At 45.4% G+C, this 16,442-nt stretch overlaps 1 protein-coding gene across 3 annotated transcripts; it reads left to right on the plus strand.

Annotated features, from left to right (window-relative positions):
* Positions 1-1,381: 1,381 nt before the first annotated feature.
* On the plus strand, positions 1,382-14,814 carry ARL8B (ARF like GTPase 8B). 3 transcript variants are annotated; one of them, XM_085235529.1, is made up of 7 exons: positions 1,382-1,661; positions 10,292-10,372; positions 10,987-11,060; positions 11,471-11,564; positions 12,110-12,177; positions 12,388-12,458; positions 12,886-14,814. In XM_085235529.1, the coding sequence occupies exons 1-7, from the start codon at positions 1,539-1,541 to the stop codon at positions 12,933-12,935; spliced, it is 561 nt and encodes a 186-aa protein (XP_085091655.1). In that variant the 5' UTR covers positions 1,382-1,538; the 3' UTR covers positions 12,936-14,814. The 3 variants fall into 3 exon arrangements, with proteins under 3 accessions (XP_085091655.1, XP_010717064.2, XP_019475791.1); XM_010718762.3 differs by lacking the exon at positions 1,382-1,661 and adding an exon at positions 4,251-4,313; XM_019620246.3 differs by lacking the exon at positions 1,382-1,661 and adding an exon at positions 7,603-8,155.
* The last annotated feature ends 1,628 nt before the right edge of the window (positions 14,815-16,442 follow it).

Below are 16,442 nucleotides of genomic sequence, written 5' to 3' on the forward strand. Positions count from 1 at the left end.
AAGTCTAAAGACCTGAGAAACCCTGCACGGAACAGTCAATAAAGTTATGTGCCCAGCTTAGTGCTCAGTGCTTAGTGCTCTGTGCTCAGCACAGAGCAAGGGATTGTGGAGAAATCCCATCATTCGAAGTAAATGCAAAAAGTGTACGGTTAGTTCAGTGAAATAAATGATACCATCCCTTTGCATTGAGACGCACAGCTTTTGTTACACCACAAATGATATGCCACAGACTTTATTGGGAGGAATACTCAGAGTGTTCAACGCAGACATATGAGAACCTGCAAACGCCTGCAACACTCTGCAGCTTCCCAAGGCCTGCTGAACAGACACAGCATCCCCGCCTGCTGGCTCTGCAAGCAGCTGATACGAATCACAGCGTCTGTTGTCTGCAAACACACCACAAATGAGAGATTTCCTCTCTCATGTAGGATATGCAGCCCGTGATGAAGGTCTCTCTGGTTTCTCTGCAATACAGGGAAGGGGAACATTGTGGTGTTGTTTTCAGATAGCTCCTGCCCCATTCTGTTTCAGTAGTGAATTAGCAAATTAGATTTGCTCCCAGGAGTAAAATATGCATTTGTCATAGAATCGAAAACATGACCGCTGCATAAGATGTGCTGTTGCCTGCTGCACATCTGCTTCCAGTGTTACTTCAGGAAACTTTTCTCTCTGAAATGATGACGGACATCCGCAGCAACCTGCTGCTTTGATCAGCTCTTGGCTGGCTCTGCCACCCGACTGCTACAGCTTCACCTCCTGCAAAGCCTTCAGCACGCACTGCGCAAACCACAGCCAGAAGGGGACCTTGGGAGGCGTTCCCTCCTGTGCTTCAGCAATAAACGGAACTCTGCCAGCTCCTCGGGCAGGGATGGTTCTGCAGCAGCAAATCCTTCTCAGCCTGCTCCAGGAAGGTGCAGCTCAGGGGGCTCCGTGTCTTTTCAGATGAGATCTGTGTTGATAACGGCGATGAGTGACGATCTCCTGGCACACACCAGTTACGTTCCTTGCACGTTGTACCTCTTCTCTTTGACACGCTCCTGGAACCCCAGTACAAGAGAGTCCAGGACACACAGGGAAGAGCCCAGCAGAGGCTTCCAGGGTGGTGCAGGGCTTGGAACGGCTCTCCCGGCGGGAAGGCTGGGACTGCTTGTCCCGGAGGCTGCTCAGGGGGTTCAACCCACGCCCACAACCACCTGCAGGAGGTGCAGAGCCGGGCAGACAAAGCGGCGGCCACCAGGGGCGCCAAAGCGGCGGGGCGGTGCCGGGCACAACTCCGCCCCCTCCGCCACTGACGGCTCCGCCCCGCCCCTCCCTCCCGCCGCCGGTCCTCCCCGGGCGCCGTGCGCGCGGCTGCCGATAGGCGGCGCTGTGGGACGCGGCCTCTCCCGGCGCGCCGCGCGAGCCCGGCCGCGGCGTCATATGACCGCGGCGCGGGGGCGAGCCGGGCCGAGAGGGAGCGCGCGGTGCCGAAAGCCGCCGGAGCCGTCCCGGTCCTCCCGCCAGTGCCCGGCCGTCGCCACCGCCGCCCCGCCGCAGCCATGTTGGCGCTGCTTTCCCGGCTGCTGGACTGGTTCCGCTCGCTATTCTGGAAGGAGGAGATGGAGCTCACCCTGGTGGGGCTGCAGTACTCCGGCAAGACCACCTTCGTCAACGTCATCGCGGTGAGCAGCCGGAGCGGGGAGCGGGCCGGGCCGTGCCGAGCCGTGCCGTCCCTGCGGCACCGGGGGGCGGCGAGGCCTGCGGGCGGCCTGCAGGGACGGGGCTGCGGGCGGCGCGGGGCCGGGCCCGGTGCTTGTCTGTCCTCCATCGGCCTGCAGGCTGTGCGCGGCGTAACCAGCGCTGTCATCAGCTGCTTTCCCCGCTGGGTCGTTTCGGTGCTCGTCGGGAAATGATTTAAGCGTTTCCCACTCCGTTGTCCTTCCTTTTTTTTCTTTTTTTTTTTTTTAATTATTATTTTTAACCCTGTATCGATTTGTGCGCTCTCTCTCGAGCTGTGTGCCAAGTACAACTTCCAGGCCTTGCAGCAGCAGCCTGCTGAGCCTGGGCCTGCTTATCAGATGCAGGAGGGCCGTGTGAGTCCTCCCTCCCACACGGCGCTTTGCTATTGCTGAATGTGAAAAAGAGTGGCTGATTGCATAGATTCCTTGGTCCCTTCAGCGTCCTGTAGTGCAGATGCATGTGGCAGAGCGGTCACCGGCGGCAAGCTGCGATTTGTCAGCTGGTCTAAAGAAGCTAACATGGAGGCTGAGGCACCCTTTGCGTTGCAGGGGCTGTGAGGGGCTTGAATCCAGTGCACCCAGAGCACTCAGATCTGAACCTCGACTTCAGATCCAAGCACGCTTCAACCTCTCCTATGAGGCTGTATTGACAACTGTGTGTTTTTATGCATGTATTTGGATGAGTAACTTGATAGTAAAAGGCACTGCCGTTCTCTTGCAGTTATACATAATTCTTGTTACTCTTACCATGTCAAAACATAACAAAGCTCATGTGCAGTTGGGGATGTTGGTGCTTCATGGCTTTGATGATAAAATGGTAAAAAGTACCTCTTCCTCAGCCTGGTTGTATGAAGCACAAGCTGCTGGACTAACGTGGGAACTCCAGAAGCCTTTTCTTTGATATGCTACTGGCTCTCACAGCTTTTGGTCTTGGATTTCTGCAGATGGAACTCGGCCACTGAACAGCCTCAGTCTGTGGTTGCTGACCTGACACTGATGTGTGGTTTTCAGCTGAACTTGGGCACTTGAATTACTTTGCAGGTTTTTACTCTTCTGCTGTCCAGGATGGTGATGGCACACGTCAAACTATTACTTTCTTGTGTTTTGGAGCACATCCACTCTGAGGTCTTATTTGTGAAACTAGTGTAGGCACTACAGAGTAGTTGCACAGTGTTTAAGCTATCTAGATCGTCCCAGGTGGCAAAATGACTAAAAGCAAAGCTGACAACTGTGCCCAGCTTGCTTTGCTGGAGGTTGAAGTTTGCAAGGTTTCAACTGCTTATTAGGATCACACCCAGAAATTTATCTGAGTAAGTGTCATTCAAATAGGCTTGCAAAACTGAGTGAAATAAGGAAGTCATTATGTGTAAGGCACAGCATCGTTAACTGTTTTACGTTTGGGAGTAGCAAGTCACATTTCTGAAGCTTTTAATTAGGAAATCTGGTGACTCTTGAGCAAAACAGAGTGAGGGGACTTGCTCATGTCTTTATTACTGGTTTAAAGAACTAATAGCATCAACTGTGGCTGTCAGCATGATATTGCCTCTTACAGAAAGAGCAGTTTAGTCCGTGGCATGAAGAGTTAACCTTGTGTCTTGTGCTGCCTGGGCTTAAATTCAGAGCGTGTGTTAGTAGATGAGTGCTGGAGAAGAATACCTGCTCCCTGTAGACAAGTTAATGGTTTGGCTGGAAGTAGCTGTTGTGTGCTGGGATTCCATCAAACTGAACTGAAAGGAATGACACAGCAAGGTGCTGGCCTTACAGACCAGCTTTAAAAGCTGCATTGCATGGCAGGATGTGGCTCAGGGTTGTGCTCTGCCTAACAAAAGAGTGTTACCAGTCTCTAGACAACATGAGTTTAATCTAATCTAAATCTCTAATGTAATCGTGTGCCTTGCGTGGGTTCCCAATCAGCTCAGGCACATGGAACTAAAGGAAAACTCAAGCCCATTACCTAGGAGGCTTGATACGACTCCTGGCTGCCACTGAAGAGGAGATGCTGTGGAGGGCCAACAGTCTGGTTCTAGAATGTTCTTTCTAGGTTGGGAGCAGGATTTGACTGTGTTTGTTCCTTTGGTGTGAACAAGCACTCGGTTTATAATTTAGTTTGACTAGTGGGTTTAAAAACCATAGCAGTGAAATATAGTTGTAGCTGGATGCAGCTTCTGCTTTGCTAAGGCTCCCCATTAGTCACTGTCTCTAATTAGATATTTAGCATAAGTTTTCCATGTGCATGAGTAAACTTGCTCACAAGGGAGGATGTCATTTCCTCCCGGTTTTAATTTCCATAATGTGGATGGCCTGTGGTTCCTTTCAGTGAAACTGCATGTCATCTCAGTAGCACCTCTTGAATTTTGAACTTCTTATCTGAGGGCCTGAGATAGCCATTGTTTTCTGGAGCCTGCAATATCTTCTGTTTGCATCTCTGCAGCTGGTGCCTGTCAACAGGCTTTGATCAGAGCCATCAAAGCTGCAGGCCGCAGCCGTGCTGCTATGGGGAGATAGGACAGACAGCTGAGTTCCACTGCCATGTGATGCAACTGCAACATGACTCAAGCAAACCGGTGGCTTCCAGGCTGCAAGCAGGCAGTGCTGGTGAGTGGTGGGACACCATTCAGTTTCAGAAAGTACCTCATGGAAGAGCAGCGTTCTCCATTGCACAGTGAGCCTTGATCCAGGCATTGGGTGCTGCAGCTCTAAAACTTCATGGTCTGGTCAGTGGGGAGGACTGCAGTGATGAGGAGGGAGACAGACTTACCCTAAATTTGGTCTGTTCTGTCTGCCCTGACCCCTTTTGTGGGGTTGCTCTCAAAGTCTAAGTTGATGTGTATGGTTTTTAAACTTTGGAATATCTGACAAGCTTTTGAATGAGGCCTTGGTTTCTGGAAAGAGGCAACTTCAAATGAAACTCCTCTGAAGGAAACGTTCCTTTAGGCAGCTGGGAGCTGTGGTTTCCTTCAGTCCACGGACTAACTTTGATATAAAGTTATGCTGGAGGAGTATGGAAAGAGATTGTTCCAAGGGGCTTCACTGCTGCTTTAGTGCCTTGTGAAGCACCCAGGTGGATCCTGGGTGCACGTGTAGCTTTGTAGCACTAAAGTGAGAAGTGATGCCTCTTCTAGTGAAGGGTTTCTTGATTGCTCAAGTCTATTGAAATGGATTGCCTCACTTCATTAGGTAATAAAGCTAATACCAGGTGACTCATGCTCCAGTTAATGCTTTCTGTGAGGTCTTGCTTGCTGTACTCCAAGTGGTCTGAAATAGGTGACTGCAATCTCAATGTTGGCCTTCTGTCCTGGTCTGGATTCCCATATCACACTCTAAGCAGCACAAGGACTTTAAGTGGTAACGCTTGAGGAAGGCAGCACTTCCATGGTTGTCACGGAGGTGTGAAATGTCCCAAGCTCTTGCACATCTGACTTCTAGCTAGCAATATGCCTCCTTAGCTTGTTTCACTTCTGTGTGGTTGTTACGTGATAGCACTCCATGTTCTTTTAAATACGCCATTGAAGTCACTGTTGGGGAAGCAAAAATGTGTTTTTGTGTAGACTTCAGCTATTTTGCTTTCAGCCACTCGCAGAAATGCTGTTGTGAAGCTGTTTCAAGGACTTAAATCTCAAAGACTTGCACTTCTTAAACCAACAATGATCACAACAAGTAGTTGAAACACTGAAGTATTTTGAGAAGGAAATTGACTGCAGAAACTGGAGTGCTGATCTGCCCTTATATCTTATATGATGCACTTTCTTGGTTGAGGCTACAAATGTTGCATAGGATGATTGGGGTAGGGGTGGCTTTATGTAATGCTGAATTGACTACAGACTGTGTGGGTGAGCTGTTGTAGCTGAAGTGGTGCCCAGTGCCATGCCAGAGGGGAAGAGAAGGGAACGTAAGCTTTACTGCTACAGTTTGAGTTCTGCCTTAAATTGTTTCGTGATTAAAATAATTTCTAGGGAAGATGCAGGAAACAGAACTCCAGTCTTAAGATCAATTACTTGCTCAAGTTGTTAGGGATTTGTGCTTAGTCTGATATGCACACCCTGCTGGAAGTTAGCAGTCTTCTTGTTGTAGCTTGTTAACTTTATATTTATAAAACAGACAAACACCCCTCCTCACCTAGCATGATTTTTGTGGTGGTAGATGATGTGAGGTTAAATCCTTGTCAGAAGTGCTCTCATCCTACCCTTCTGGAATATGATCTGTAATGATAACTGGCACTTTGCCATCTCATTCTCAGGGGAAACCTTCAGTGGGAGCTGGCTGGCAAGGCTGCCTCTGGCGTGCTGCTGGGCTGAGCAAGCAGAGAGCAGGCTTATGGGAGAGCAGTGCAGCCTCAGAGGCAACCTGACAGAGTTGAGGATAAAAGCAGCACTTGTGAACATGGTTGTACTGACATACAATTGTCGGTAGACCCTGCTACAACAGGCACAAACAGGAGCTGACCAGGGAAGCAGCGTGGAAGGCTGAGGTGTGGTGCAAGGACTGATGTGATGCTGACTATGGCTGGGCTGGCTGGCACCCAGCAAAGCACTCAGGTGTCTGTTGCTTTCCTGTAATAATGAACTGTTAGGTGAAGTCCAGTATAGTGCAGCCCTGAGCCAGAGATAGTGTTAGGTCATGTGTAACAGATGGAACAGACTTGGTTGTTGTGTAGAGAGAGCAATTCATAAATGCTGTGGTCTGTGCAGCAGCTGGTGCTGACTGTATTGGACACAGGTGGGATGAATCAAAGGTGGTTCATGCATGTAGGTGTCTGCCCTGCACTCCTAAATTACTTCCAGGCTGGAAGCGGTTTTGCTCCTTATCAGGTGGGCTGACCTTGGGCAGGTTTCTGTTTCCCTATGGTAAAACCTTACCTGCATCTCTCACATACCAGCTTGTTACAAGAACTGTCCCTTGGGACGGCAAGGATCTCATAAGGCTGGTTTGTTGCCTCTGGCTAGCTAAGAACTCCCTTCACTTTAGTACTTCAGGTCTAGTATTTGGTGTGACTTATTGCCTGATCTGCAACACACGGCCTGTTGGCTCAAGGCTGTAACTGGGCAGTTCCACACTGAGCTTTGCTGTAGTTAGTTGTGAGGCACCAACTAAAGGCATACTGCAGCACCTGGGCATGCCAAGAAGAAATACTAGGGAGCACTTGTGTATAGCTCATCTCAGTCACTGGTCCTGTCTTCTACTGAACATTAATTCTAATCTTCAGCTACCTTCATGTAAGTTTTGTGGAACGTCAGTGCCTGACCTTAGGAATTGGGTGGCACTAAATCTCTAATGTATCACGTGCTTGGGTTCTTCAGTAGCCTGGAATATGGTGAAGGGAACATCTCTGAAACCTGGAGGCTTACATGCTAATCATGCAGGTTCTTTCTGCATAATGGCCTCTGAAATCTAGTCTGTTTAGTCTCCATCTTATCTCTCACATATGGACAAGACTTAGCTTTGTGACCTTCGCTCAGCAGCTTCCATTAGTGCTGTCTGGTCTGTATGGCTCAGAGCTGAGGGCTGCTTCATAATCACTTCTAGGGCACGAGGCTGATCTGAGAGGCCTCAGAGATACGGTGTCTGCTTCTTGGGGTATTCGTGGGTGCTGAAAACAGATGCTATTGCTAGGTCTGCCAGCAGCTGCTCTGCTGTCCTTGAGTGCTTGAGCAGTGCTTACTGTGTGTGACAACAGCTAAGCATTTTCAGACTGAGAATAGAAAATATTTCTGTTCTTCTCAAATTGTTTTAAAGCAAACGTCAATTTTAGAAAGAGAAAACATTATACTGTGAAAATAAGTAATAGGGCTGAGTAATGTGCTTCGGGGAAAGCAGGCAGGGGAGAAGACTGACTCAAACTGAGCTGCATACTAAGAACAGCACATTCTTCTTGTCCTGTGACAGCTTCTTGCGTGCAGGTAGAGCTGAGTGCCTTGGCTTTTTTTGTTTTAACTGTCTCTTGACCTGCCTTAAAAGACAAGGGGACTTTCTTCAGTTACGCTGGCTGAACTGCAGCACCTGCACTCATATGAATCGGGCATTTCAAGTCGAGATCAAAATTCACTGAAATACTCAGAATGTGAAGATGGATGTGCCTCACAAAGCTGCGTTTTGTGCCCACCTCCTCAGAACCCACAGCCTCCAATCCTCCTCCAGGGCAAGGACCTGCTGTGTTTTGGAGATGGAGCAGTAAAAGCACCTGCTGCCCTTCCATCCCGCTTCTGACAGCTCAGAAAGTCACAAGCAGTGCTGGATTGTCTCTCCTACAAAGCAGGGTCTAAAAAGCTGAAACACGAGTTGCTACACTGGAGTCACATGGCTACAAGTCTGAACAAGTTGTTCTACCTGGGTGCACAGCTCGGGTATGGAGTGCTTGGAAAGTAGCATGGGGTGCAGCAGCTCTTCTGAAGACTTTGTGAAAGCCTGTGATGGATCACGGCAGCTGTTTCAACACGGCTGTAAGCATGTGGGAAAGGAGGAGTTGCTCTAATGTGAAGGGATCTGTATTTTAAAGTGGCTGTGGGAGAGCATGAACTGTTGATTAAACAGCTGCCTACTGGAGGATCTGAGAGCATCTGAGTAGGAATTGCTAACAGCTTGTGGAGCTGTGGAGCAGCAGATAAATGGAGGTTCAGGGAGTGTTTGGAGATGCTGGTTAGGAGGTGTGGGTGTAGGGTGTGACTGCAGGAGCAGGAATGTGGTGGTTCTTGAGCAACCATAGCAAGCTGACCCTTCAAAGGCAAGGCCAGCAGTGCAGGCTTTGGGCTGAACTGCTTCAAACAGGGAAGTGGTGCTTACCCACCTGCTGCTGAACTACACGTCATCAGGATGGCTGCAATGGATGAGCTGGGCAGGGGCTCTGAAGGCGGTGATGGGAAGCTAATGAGCAGGCATCCAGGTTGTGTGCAGCTTCATTAAACTTCACAGGAAAGCTGGGTTCTGAAGCAGTGCTGTGTGAGATTGCTGTGCTCTTCTGTATAGCTTAAGCAGTTGGAACTTCTTTCTAATGGGAATGCAAAGCAACTGTCTGAGATTTAATCTGTTGGGGTTTTTTGAGTGTTTTTTTTTTTTTTTTTTACAGTATCATTCCTTAGATTCAAGGTCTTAGTTAATTCAGATGCCTTTTAAGGCTGTTATCTGTGTAGCTGTACATCTGGGAAGCAGACCCTAAATGTGAAAAATCACCTCCTATTCAGGGGGCTGCTTGCTAGCCTCACATTCACTCTGTCGTGGGGGTCAGCAGTGAGAACAAAGTACCATTTAGCTGAAAGAGTTGGCCAAATAAGCAAAAATGGGAGGATGAGAAGTCAACTGAGAACATTTGGTATTGTTTCTTAGGGTAATACTGGAGGCTGTGTATTGTGCAGAGCTTCTGGCTTTGGTTTGCTGGTGGAAGATCACAGTTCTGGTGTGGAGGAGAACAGACAGATGAAAGCATGTGTTTCTGAGTGACAAGTGAATGACAAGGCATTGGTGTTTACGAGCTGGTTGTCTGCTGGCAGCAGACTCTGAAAAGCATGTGGTTTAAGCATGTCCAGGCAGACTTGGCTACTTCCAGCTTGTGAGCAATTGGGTGCAAACTGTAGGGTGTAATGTTTGCTGCTTCACAGAAAGGGCTTTTCATTCACACTGATTTCTCTGCGCAGTTTGAGTTGAGAGAAGCAGAGTTTTTGCTGCTGTGATATTGGGCCCTGATTAAGCAATTGGCTGTGTTTGAGTTGACCTTTCTTTCCAAACCTGACGTGACTGTCCGGTTCTATTAAGTGTAATGGATGTAGTGAGATGCATAATGCCCACTGTGGCTGAGATTCACCTTCTGCCTGAGACCCAAGGCTGCATGGGAGAAATCTGTGCTGCTGCTGCTGCTGTGTTTTTGTTGTGGCCGCTGGGTTGGCTACCAGAGATAGCTGTGAACTTGGCTTTTATCTACAGCACAGCTTGAAAGTGTAACTGAGAGTGAAACATCTGCCATTACAGAGCCTCTCTAATGTTACACTGTTTTGCAGCAGTTATCTCATAGCTTACGGCGATGCTAAGCTGATAGCATCAGGCTGTAGTGCTTTGATTTACTCTTGGATTGCCTTTTCCACTGCTGAACACGTTGGGCACAGAGCTTTACAGGAAGCAGACCTGTCAGGTCCTCCCACCTGCTGGTCTCTTAAGACTCTTCAGGTATCTAGTCCATGCCTGTGGCTTGAGGACTTACCCCTAAGTGATCTATTACTCTAAATTCTGTAAGAGTAGCTTGCATCAGAGAGACATCTGAGTATTTTAGCTTCCAGGTGACCAGGAGATCCTGTAGTACAGAAGTTGGCTCTGTACCTGCCCTGGCTATTTGTTCGACTGTGTCAAGAACTTCTCTCAAGTAACTTTGTTACCTTGGCTGCCTCAAGGCTTGAAGGATTATTTAAGTCCTTGTAAGAAGCTGTGTGACTGACCTCAAGCAAGTTCCACTAAAACACATCAGTGTAATATATGTGATTTCTTGGCTATGAAGCCTTCAGCTGGGAGGCACACAGTAAAATGCTGTCTGTTTCTCTAGCTATGTAAACTAGTTGTCTAGGTGCTAGATTTAACTTTTCTTCTTTTTCCAGTCAGGTCAGTTCAGTGAAGATATGATTCCTACTGTGGGCTTCAACATGAGGAAAGTTACAAAGGGTAATGTAACAATAAAGGTATGTGAACATTGTTGGTTCTCAAGCCCATAAAAAGTTGTCTTCAGAGTCTAGTTTAAAAATGTTTGCTCTGTTTTGTTCTCACGATTGGTACACGTGTAGGAAACTGAAAAGGCCCAACTAAATCTGTCCAGTAGCTTAAGAATACACTTGTTTGTTTATAGGGTTTCTTAAATGAGAAACTGTTTGACTTCCAGATTCATGGACTGGTTAAAGCAGTGCTGTAATAATGCTGTCTGGCTTTAACGTGAGTGAACTGTCACATTTTCAGGGTACAGATTTCCTATTCTTCTACTCTTCAGTATTGCTCAAGTCCGTAGTCAAAAGCAGGGTTTTAAATTAGTGTATTTTCATGTATTCTACAGTGTGTTTCCATGAAAACGTAGTATGTGGGTGGTTTTGTGCATTTGGTACAAGATGCTCTGGTTTTTGTTGTATGCTATTGGGGCTGCAAGCTTTGTGCAGCTGTGTTTTCACTGCTTATGGAGTATTTCTCTTCTAACTGAAAGGTCTTGTAGCTGGCACAAGACAAGAAAAAAACAGTTTTGACTTCTTATATCGTCCATTTAAATACAGCATATGGCTAAACGTATCTTTTTTTCCTTTCACTTGAGATTTGGGATATAGGAGGGCAGCCCCGGTTCCGAAGCATGTGGGAGCGATACTGCAGAGGAGTTAATGCTATTGTGTAAGTGCCATCTTCCTTTGGCTCTACTTAACTGCAGATTTGCTTGTCTTCTGCATCCAGCCTAGCAGTGCACACTTGGCTTGATAGCACTCAGTTCTGAAACTGTGTTTGAACCACAGTGACTCCTTTGCCTTTGATTTCAAGGCTTAAGCTGGGTTATTTTCTCATCACTGTCTAATCCCACGTACTAATGTTATTTCCCATTTGACTTGGGTGGCAGTGTAGTCTAAGGGGAAGAATCCCATTTACATGATCACGGGGAATTTCTTTGAAAAGAACCAAATTCTTTGCTCAGGTGACCTAGCTCTGTTGAAAGCTTGACGTGTGCTCAAAACTGACTGCATAGCACAAAGACAGCTGTTTCTGGAGTAGTTTGGTTTTGCTAAACTAACCTTAAGTTCTCTTTAAAGCTATATGGTAGATGCTGCAGATCGTGAAAAAATAGAAGCCTCTCGGAATGAGCTGCACAATCTTCTAGATAAGCCACAGTTACAAGGAATCCCTGTAAGTAACTTGTCTCATATCACTATTAAATGTCTTTGAAAATTGTACGTAATCCTAGTGCCACTGAAGATTATTTGAACTCTGAAGTATAGTGTGAGCATTCTAAGCAATATCTGATCCCAGTGTCGAAAATCCAGTTGTTGACCTCAGCAAGTACTTCAGTGATCATTCTTGACTTGGTGCTACCCAAAAAATGTGGAAGAGTAGATTGTTCTGCCATATGGATTTATGCTCTGCTGAGGTCTGCTATGGTACATGTTAACCAGAGCGTTGTGCAGACTCAGTAAGTTTGGGAGATCCCAGTTCGCTGAGTTTGTTCTCACTTTTATCAGCTGCTCTCATACTTGCTTTTTGTACAAAAGAGCATTTCTGGACACCCTCTTTCCCTGTAACTAGGTCAATCTTTCTTCTCAGCTTGGCTTACTACTGAATCTCTTACTCCATTGGATTTAATAGTCTAGTGTAGATTGCTTGCTGCTTTCCTAAAATACAAACAAACAAAACAACAGAAGCAAAGCTGAAACTGTTTGTGCTTTGAATTTCAGGTTCTAGTACTTGGAAACAAGAGAGACCTTCCTAATGCTTTGGATGAGAAACAGCTAATCGAGAAGATGTAAGTCTAACCCTTCTGAAGAGATGAACTCTAAATGAATTCATTTACATGAGGATGTTAGGCGAAGAAGCTTTATATTTATAAGTAGAAAACACAGAAACAAGTAGATGTAACATTGTACAGAAACAAGTTATGTGATGGAGTGGAAATTTTCAATGTGGAGTGCTTGATATAATGGAACTGTGTCTTTTAACTTTGTCTCTTTTATAGGAATCTTGCTGCTATTCAGGACAGAGAAATCTGCTGCTACTCAATTTCTTGCAAAGAAAAAGATAATATAGGTAACTATTAACCTAAAACTGTTTGCATTAAGAACTGTATGCCTTGTACTGTAGGACTAAGCTAACTTTGTTACCATTCAGGTTAGGAGAGGCAGTAATGGCTGTCAGACTGGCTTAAATAATGATGTTTATCTGAATGTAATTATGTGAACAAGACCAAGGTATCACTTGAAGTCTTTCTTAGAGGTGTGGTTGATTGAAAAACCCACATCTGCAGCTTTTTGCTCGCAAGGCTCTGGGCTTTTATAGGACCTGAACACAAACAGCAACCTTTCAGGATATTATGCTGTTAATCTGTCTTGGGCCCCCCTCTAGGGAAGGGCTGCCCAGTCCTCTTGTGTATTTGAGGCCGTGGGCGTTCCAAAGTGATGCTGGTTATGCAAATACAGTTCAGCACTTGAATATGGAACTTTTTCTCTCTCTTCAGATATCACGCTTCAGTGGCTTATTCAGCATTCAAAGTCTAGAAGAAGCTGAAGTCTTCCTGGAATCTCCAGTACCAGTTGGCCATACTCTCAATTGTCCACTTCCCTCCATAATGAGATATAACCCAAAAATCCTGTAACAAGAATCTGCCTTTTCACAGTTCATTTCTCATGTGCACTGCTGAAGACTTGTATTCCTATTATGTCACAAAACAACTAGAGTTGTCATAAAGTCAGCACAAATATTTATTTTACAACCATCTACGGTGGGAGGGTCGTGGGGGGGCTTTTTAAGACAAAAAATCTACCATGTTAACTATGATGGTACACTCTGTTCTGGTTTTTCAGGGCCAGGTTTTTATATGATTTTCAGCAAGTGTTTTATTTCTAGTGTTTAGTGGCTTGAAGATGCTGATGCTTGACAGCATTAAGATTCTGTAAGATGCCACATACAGTAGTTAGAAAACATTTAAACGTGAGTTGTGGGATAGTTTATCTCACAAATGCATGTGATGTGTGTATGTTAGCAGAGAAATGGATACTGTTTGCAGAGGGGAGCACAAGACATAGCTCAGCATCACTAATCTACAGCTGAGATCTTATCCTATCACTTAAAAGAAAAAACTTATGATGAATTAGGAGAGTCAACTGCTTAAATTCATTTTGTTGCTTCTGTTTAACATTTGTCTGGGGAATGGGAATGGACTGTTCTGTCAGCTTTCAAAAATCGGAGTATTCCAGCATGAGAACAAATCGCTTGGTTCAAACACATTTTTCTATCTTCGGATTCTAGTGATCTGTCTGAAACCAGAATACACATTCTGAGCGGCTGCATGACACTTAAATTACTGATGTTTTTGTATAGAGTCGGTTGTTGACCTTTAGCACAATATCTGTGTAATTGTCTAGTGTCTCTCCTGCTCATGAAATAGCTGGGCACAGTTTCACCTGGTGCTATGAAACATCTCAGCTATTGTGACAACTCTAGAGCTGCCTGCTTTCTTGATGTAACCATGTGCAAAGTCTGTAAGTGGCAAGGTGAAATGTTCAACTGTGTCAAAGCACAAGAGAGCCAACGAATCGATCCTATTTCTTGACTAGCTTCTACAGTGTAGGGAAGTATATATAAACTAAAGATTGTAATGTTTTTGTAGCTTTACTTTCTCAATGACTTCAATATATTTAAAGGGACAGACTTGTTAAGACTGGTTTGTTCATACAGTAATGTCAGTGTAGCTTGCTAGTGTATACAAATACATGATACACCTGCTTGCATTGCCTCACACTGTGTGTGATTCTTCCTTACCTAAATGTGGAGTTTGCGTTACTTTGGAGTCTTTGGTTGAAAGCACTGTTTTGTCCGTATCAGTAATGACAAATCAGTTTTAATTTAGACTGCCATGGCCTTACTGTTCCGTACCAGCTGTTGCACAGACACTACGTGCTGCCTGCATTCGGTCTGAACTTGCATTTAACTTCTTGTCCCCTTTCAGTTCTCTGAAGTGTGATTTCAATTAATTCATCATCTGGTGCTGTAGAGGAGAGGGTATATTAACTTGCTACTGTAGTCCCTAGTTCACCGTGAACTGCTACAGTTACTTTTATCTATCAAACTTGCTTGTGCCTAAAATATGGAAACTAAACTAGAATGTGTGAATCTTTGTGGGGGACCAGGTCACTGTTTAGTTAACTGGCCTATAGGTAAACTCGATGTGTTTGGTGTTTATATACTTCACTGCTTTCAGTATTTATGGCATCCAAACACTACCAACTGTTAACCTGTGCATTACTCTCTGCATGTGAACAACTTATACAATTACTGAACTTTGTAAATACGTGGATTTTTTTATTTAGGTGGATGCATATGTTGGTTTACTGCTCTTCAGCTTTATTCAATAAACTTCTGTTTTGAGGGTTGTATTGACGCTTAACTGACTGACTGGAGTTGATGTGCTTAACTCATGGCATTGCGGGCTGTTTCCTCTCTGATTAAAATTAAATGGGCTAAGAGGTGCAGTGAATACCTGACGTTCCTCATCTTCTGCGATTGCACTATTAAAGTGAAATGCTTACAGAACTATCTTTCAGGCCCGAGGCTTTCTCAGCTTACATAAAAAGGCTTAACTAGAGTCAGTCTCAGCAGTCCTCAGTGCTTCTCGTGTTTGTGAGAGGACTTACTAGTCAGCTGAAGGGTCGTAAGCAGGTCAGCCTTCTGGAGTTGTGTTTTTAGAGATAAAAGTACTCATCTCTAAAATCTTCTTTCTTCTCATCTAAACTAGTCGTGGCTTTTCTAGCACAGCTATCAGATCTAGCAGCGTCTGATCGCTTCTTACCAATTAAAGCATCAAGTTTTGTATCTCACTGAAAGGTGAGGCTTTCATTGACTGTGGTTTCCATTTCTTCAACATCTGAAGCTGTACCCCAGTACTGTTGTTCCCCAACACTGTTCCATTAACTGCTCTTAGGTGACCGATGAACCTGTAGGGTGCTATGCCAACATCTTCCCAGTAATGCTAACAATTAAATGTCTTCTGTGTGCTCTGCCTCCATATAAGCCTTTACATTTCCTGAGCTGTAGTGAGCTGGTTCTCAGCTCTGAGTATTGGTCATTCAGCATCTTTTGTAACTGGACGTGTGGGGAGGGCAGAGTACTGTTGAGTAAAAGATCAAAAGCATATTTCTTCAGTTGACGAGAGATCCCTGCATGCAGTGTTAGCTATCTGAGGCTCACAGTCCAAGCAAACATTGTTTGCAAAGCCTTGTTACAGTGTTGCTGTTGTAACATTTGTCAACCTGGTCTGTCATTGAAATAAGCTGCAGTGTAAACTTGGCCCAGGGCCCATTGCTTGAGATGACATTTAAGTATCATAGTTGCTACTTTACCACCTGTAAATGAACTGTTCAGAAATGCTCATTTTTTTGTTACTTCACAAAATGACTCTGCTTGGGTTTTCATAACTATTGTGCTGTTCTAGATGCTCTTGGTTACTTACATGGCAGAAATGTAGACCTTAAAGCGATGATGTGAATCCAGTGCTGAGGATTGCACTTTCTGTTTACTGGAGGCTTGATGAACTTGTTGGTTACCCTCGTTCTGATATGGAATAGAAGTGCAGTAAGTCTTTCCAGAGAAGGGAGGCTGCTCTCTCTGCCTTCTTGGACTGAAACAACAATTTGCTCTTCTGGCATAGTTAAATCCAGAGCTAAGCACTTTCTGCTCTGAAAATGAGAGGAGCTGTCTGCTGAATTTGGTTGCAGTAGTTGTGTTACAGAGATCTACTGGGCCCATCTCAGTTCCCTGATTGCTTGACTCTGGCTCTGTAGTGAGCAACCTCTCTTCTGATGTATCTGCAGTAGGACGTTATTGTATCAAGAAAAGTGGGTCTTTTCACAGCTCTTAGTCATGGATATGCACACAAATCAGGCATCAGTCATACCTGTATGGCTGTGTGGTGCATCAGTCTCGTCCCGTGTCCTTATTTGAAATAGCTGCCAACTCTAAAGACATGTCAGTTTTAAGCACTAAGTGATCCCCCTTACTGACCGTGGGGCAGCAGGC

This window comes from Meleagris gallopavo, chromosome 14 (assembly GCF_905368555.1).
Source record: "Meleagris gallopavo chromosome 14, MGAL_WU_HG_1.1, whole genome shotgun sequence".
In the NCBI taxonomy this organism is placed as follows: domain Eukaryota; kingdom Metazoa; phylum Chordata; class Aves; order Galliformes; family Phasianidae; genus Meleagris; species Meleagris gallopavo.

Bases quoted from the DNA above. Each gene is read 5' to 3' on its own strand.
- ARL8B (XM_085235529.1), top strand. From the start codon at position 1,539: ATGTTGGCGCTGCTTTCCCGGCTGCTGGACTGGTTCCGCTCGCTATTC. The intron at 11,061-11,470 runs GTAAGTGCCATC...TTCTCTTTAAAG, and splicing joins AGAGGAGTTAATGCTATTGT to CTATATGGTAGATGCTGCAG. The intron at 12,459-12,885 runs GTAACTATTAAC...CTCTCTCTTCAG, and splicing joins CAAAGAAAAAGATAATATAG to ATATCACGCTTCAGTGGCTT.